Source organism: Corylus avellana, chromosome ca2, assembly GCF_901000735.1.
Source record: "Corylus avellana chromosome ca2, CavTom2PMs-1.0".
NCBI classification, from domain to species: Eukaryota; Viridiplantae; Streptophyta; class Magnoliopsida; order Fagales; family Betulaceae; genus Corylus; species Corylus avellana.
This window is the reverse complement of record NC_081542.1, coordinates 21,894,375-21,900,337: the sequence shown is the minus strand read 5'-3', so window position 1 is coordinate 21,900,337 and position 5,963 is coordinate 21,894,375. Positions and strand designations below refer to the sequence as shown.

The following is a 5,963-nucleotide window of genomic DNA, read 5'->3' as shown; positions in this document are numbered from 1 at the left end:
AACTCTCAATTAAGGGTATGAAGCCTTCAATTTCTTTCAATTACTCAATTTCGTTAGAATTTTTCGTTAATTTTTGTCAAAATGCCCAAAATACTCTTTTTTTAAAAAATTGCAAAAATGTTTTTTTTTAATAAAAAAAAAATCTGAATCATTACATTTTTTTTATTTTATAATAAAGAAATATGGGTATTTTGAGAATTTTGACAATTTAATGGAAAATTCTAAAGGAAATGAGTAATTGAAAGAAATTGAAAGTTCGATACCATTAAATAATTAAGAGTTTTTGAACTTCGAGGAAGTACTCTGGGAATGTTGTGAAGTTTCTCCCCTTAAAATAGTATTGTTAAGTTGCTTAATTAACTTTTATATGAATGATTGTAACCAGATTTAGGGGCTTCCATTTCAAAACCAACGAGGCAACCAGATTCCCTCAAAAAAAAAAAAAAACCGAGGCAACCAGATGTATCAAACTTGGAATCTGAAACTACTTTCACAAATCAGAGACAAGAAGCAGATGCGGGAGGATCCTTGGATCTACCAACGAGTCATCCTCAAGAAGCGGATGGGAAAGATGCAAGTGTTGAGGCCCTTTCGCAACTTTTCGTTAAAATTCAGCCAGCTTTAAGCTCTCTTCTACGAGATTTGGCTGACTGGAACGCAGATGAAAGGAAATCACAAGAAAAATCGGTGCAGAAAAAAGAAAAGGAGGCAATAAAATCAACAGAAGGTGAAGGTGTTAAAAGCACTGAAACTAATGAGACTATTGAGAGTAAGTGCGGTATCATAGGCGTATTACGTGTATATATATAGGTGACAGGGTTTTTGAATTCCTTAATTATTAGAATTTAATTAGAAATATTCTGTTGTTAATGTGAAAATTTTCAGGGGAAAAAGGATTTGAATACCTTAAATATCTTCCCCTCTATCAAGCTGGCCTAAGAAGTGATTGGCAAGCTACAAAGGCCATACTTGAGAAATATCCAGATGCCGTTCGTGCTCACATATCAGAAGACAATCAAAATATTCTTCACATTGCAACGTTAGCAAAACGCTCTACTTATGTTGAAAAACTGCTAAAAGAGATGAGTCAGGAGGACTTAGAGATGAAAGACACGGATGGGAACACCGCCCTTTACTATGCTGCTTTGTCAGGAATTGTGAAAATTGCCAAGGAAATGGTGAACAAGAACAATAAACTGCCACTGATCCATGGAAAGGGACAAGTTCTACCAATTCACACGGCATCCACACTTCGAAATAAACAAATGGTGTCGTATTTGATGTCTGTAACTCCTTTTCAACAGTTGACTGCTACTGATCGCATTGATCTCCTTCATCAAACTATTTCCGCTGATTTGTATGGTACGTACGTTGTGCCTCGATCTCACTAATTTTGATTTGTTGTATTAATTTGAGAAATGCTAAACATTTTAAATTTTTGTTTTATAAGTTGGTTTCTAAATGATGTGTCACCATCTTATGAGTTGGTAATACATTTCTCAAAATAATAAATTTAATGAGATGGTGGCCCATAATTTGAGAACAAACTTTTGAGAAGAAAATTTAGGATGTGTAACACTTCTTAATTAATTTATAGAAACTTAAATTGGACGTCAAACTTATTTTATTAATCAAATAAATATTAATATATAACAGATATAGCATTGGATATTCTGAAAATGGATTCAACGTTAGCAACTGCCGAGGACAACAATGGGCGTATAGCATTGGAACTGTTGGCACACAAACCTTTTGCAGTTGGCAGTGGAAGTCAGATGTCAAAATGGCAAATATGCTTAAACTCTTGTTAGTTTGCCTCCAACCCTAACTTTTATATATAATGGCATTCTAACTAAGTTAATCAACGTACTATTTAAACTCCATGTACGTAGGTGCTACTAAGATTGGAGGTGCTAGTTACTATGATCACGCTCAAATAAAATAGCCACAATTAATTTCTCTTGCCTTCACTTATACTTAAAAGAAAAAAAAAATGTTTAGGCTTTTAAGCATAATCACATAGTTTTTGGCAACTCTTAATTTAGTTGCTCTATTTATCTCATTTTTGAATTTGAAAGAAGATTTGTGTTTGGGAGAGAGGATTTGTCCAATTCTCCATTTGGAAAAATCCTCGGGGGTGGCCGGCCATGAGAGGATGGTAGATTGACTTCCAAATTTTGACAGTTCTCAGAAAGGCAAGTCAAATTTTGTTTTTAAAAATAAATCTTTTTGTCTATTTCCAAAATTTCAAATATTCTTACAAAATTAATTCAAAAATTTCGAGGGTGGGCGGTAGGGGTGAAAATGCGGTTACGGTTAGTGGTTATTGGCTAAAACTACTAACCGTAACCGCCTAGGCAGTTGCTCGGCTACTAACCGCTAACCGCTTTTTAAAAGAAAAAAAATAAAAAAAATACAAAATGATGTTATTTCTATGGTAATACGATAATATCATACTACATACGACATCGTTTCTAAATTTTTTTACATTTTTATATATATTTAAAATTTAAACACAAAAACAACATCGTTTCATGTATTATATGTATATATACGGTTAGCGATTAACGGTTAGCAGTTAGTGGTTTTTTTTTAAAAAAAAAACCGCTAATCGTAGCCACCTTCAAAAGCGGTTAGCAGGTGAATATTAATCGCCTGTCTTTTCACCCCTAGTGGCCGGTTAGGAAATTGAAATCCGCCCAACGTACCACGCCAAACCCTCAGCCATTAAACCAAAAGTCATTTTGAAATAAATTTAGAAAAACATTTTAGAGTTAAAATCCAATACCTATTCTAATATACACCCTAATAGATGGGCCTGCATATATACTCTATGCTCAAGACATTGGGCTTACTTAAGACCCAACCTAATAGTGAAATAGGAGGGGTCTTACAGTGGAAAAAATGTAAAATTAGTTTCGGTGATTTATCTGATTTAGAATTAACTTCTTACAGTATCAAAATAAACTTAGAGGTCTCGAGGTATGCTAAAATAAAAATTTAGTCTCTACAATCAAATTCTGTCAACTAATTTAACAGATTCTGTCAATATGACTCTGACTTAAATAAGACAAGTGTCATAATTTTATTTGCTTTGACTTTTCACACTATCAGAATCTGATAAGTCAAAGAACGTAATTTGATTGTCGGGAATAAATTATTTTTTGGCATACCTTAAGGATCTCTAAGTCCATTTTAATACCACAATGAACTAATTGCAAATAAGGTAAACTGCATGGACCAATTTTACATTTTTCCATACATTATACAAGGTAAATATCATCATTGTCTATAATTTTTTATTTTATTTTTTTATTTTTTTTTATTTTTTTTATTTTTAAATTCATGCTAATCATTATTTTTTAAATATTATTAAGATTTTAAATTACTGGATTTTATTTAGGACTTTATAAAAACTAACATTATCAGCCTTGTATTTGTAATAAGAGTAATGTTATATTCAAGACTTCTATTCCTCTCTTATCCTTCTAAATCCAATAGTAATCTATCTCAAATTCAATAGTACGGAAATCATGTCACATTTAGGGGATAAGAGTCTTGCATATAGCACTACTATTGTAATAAAACATATATAATTTTTTTCTTCATGAAATAGACTATATTATATTTCATGAATGAAAAAAAAAAACATATTTTATATATATATAGACACACACGTAGTTATATCAAGACTCACAATTACAATTATTCAAGCAATATTTAACACATTTCGAAGAATATTTTCTTGCATATTTTTAAATACTTAAGATGTTCTCATTACAAAATTAATAATAATACTATTGAAAAGAATAAAAATAAAGTTAATAGAGGTATATATAAATCGAATTTATATGAGCTTATATATACGAGCCAAGTTGAGTTTATATAAATTTGACTCATTTAATAAACAAGCCTACATAAATAAATAACAAAGCATTTCATCATCTTCATTTGTAATTCAAATTTAAATATTTATTTCCTTTCATGGATCTCACAAGGTTAATAGATATAGATTTAATATTTTTTTTTACCAAATGATCTTTGAATAGATTTTTTTTTCCTAATCTTAGGGTACAAAGAGGACGGGAACAAAGCTGTCATGCCGAGGTTGGCCCATCAATTGACTGAAGAAATTTGGAAAAATATTCAACAATTGCCAAACAAACAGTTCTTAGACCTCGTTGACAAACATATCTCTTTACTCTTTGTTGCTGCGAAATCAGGGAATATTGAATTTCTAACCATACTTTTACGCTCTTATCCTGATCTCATATGGAAGATTGATGAACAACAACGAAATTTATTTCATTTTTCTGTTTTATATCGGCAAGAGAGTGTATTCAATCTAATATATGAAATAGGCGCCCTCAAGGATATGATTGCAGTCTGTGTTGACGTAAAGAAGAACAACATGTTACACTTTGCTGGACAATTGGCTCCTATAAATAGGCTAAAAATCGTATCAGGAGCAGTTCTTCAAATGCAACGAGAATTGTTGTGGTTTAAGGTGTATGTTGATATAATTCAAATTCCCTTAATTTCTTCTAGTTGCACTTTCGTTATGCAATTTACACCTTTGTTATTGTAGGAGATTGAAAAAATTATGCCGCCTACATACTTGCATTTGGAGAATTCAGAAGGCCAAACACCCCAGGATATATTTATAGAGACCCATAGAGATTTACAAAAAGCTGGTGAAAAATGGATGAAGGAGACAGCAAATTATTGCATGCTTGTGGCAACATTGATTGTTACTGTGGTTTTTGCTGCAGCCTTCACTGTACCAGGTGGAAACTATCAAGACAATGGCAGCACTGTACCAAGTGTAAACCATCGAGAAAATGGCACCCCTTACTTTTTGGAAAGTAAATGGTTTACGGTATTCTTCATATCAGATGCAATCGCATTGTTATCCTCTTCGACTTCCATATTAATATTTTTATCGTCAATTCTTACATCTCGTTACAAGGATGAGGATTTCCTCAAATCTTTACCTAGTAGGTTGGTGTTTGGACTCATTGCGCTTTTCATCTCCATAGTAGGCATGGTGGTTGCGTTCAGTGCAACTTGCATTTTGGTCTATAAGTACAAAACGGCAAGGATTCCATTTGCTATAATTATTCCGGCTGGTTTCCCAATTGTTTTGTTTGTTTGGCTAATTTATGATCTTTTGCTTGATGTAATCCGCTCAACATACCGGTCAAGATCCCTTTTTGGACCACGTAAACATGGGCTTTTCCAGCAAATTGAAGATGCGGCGCCAACCCCAACAATTGATCCACAGAAAAGGAAGGCCAAGGAAGGGATGTAGCAAAAATCAAGAGTTTCAATTGTTGTCCATCAAAACTTCAATTTAATCTTCATTATAATTATTCTCGTTTGTGTGAGAAATATGATTTCACATTGCATTTTTCTAATTTGTAAACCCACGATTAAGTTTTGACTGAAATCAACGTACCATTTTCTGCAATTGGGTGATTAGAATAATGGTTTTTTCCACAGATCTCATAAGGTTAAAAATGCTAAGAAAACTATTACCTATTTTTGGGATGAGGATTTTTATAAGAATTTGTTAGGGACAAATTAGTTGCAATTCACTGATGCAAAAGCATCACGAATTAGGCAGCTTATTCCTGTTGCTATTTCTTCTGAACTCGCAGCTAATTTGGAGAGGGATGTTTCTGCAGAAGAAATCAGAGATACTTTGTTTCATATGCAAGCTAATAAGGCCCCTGGTCCTGATGGATTCTCTGCATATTTTTTTAAATCTACTTGACCATTAAATTTTCTCAGCCATGGGCCCCTACCCATTCTCAAAGCTGGTTCCGTCTCTGACCATGAAGAACCCTGACATTTCTCTTTTTTCGTATTCAAAAATATCTTTTACCATTTAAATAGTTTACAATATCTGGGATTCAGTTAAAAAAAAAAAAAAAAACTGCAAATTTCTTATCAATAAAGAT

The 5,963-nt window shown here is 32.6% G+C and overlaps 1 protein-coding gene across 1 annotated transcript; it reads left to right on the top strand.

Moving 5' to 3' along the window:
• Nucleotides 1-230: 230 nt before the first annotated feature.
• LOC132169320 (ankyrin repeat-containing protein NPR4-like) lies at nucleotides 231-5,311 on the top strand. Its single transcript, XM_059580374.1, has 6 exons — nucleotides 231-234; nucleotides 386-769; nucleotides 886-1,362; nucleotides 1,657-1,806; nucleotides 4,071-4,507; nucleotides 4,589-5,311. The coding sequence occupies exons 1-6, from the start codon at nucleotides 231-233 to the stop codon at nucleotides 5,309-5,311; spliced, it is 2,175 nt and encodes a 724-aa protein (XP_059436357.1).
• The last annotated feature ends 652 nt before the right edge of the window (nucleotides 5,312-5,963 follow it).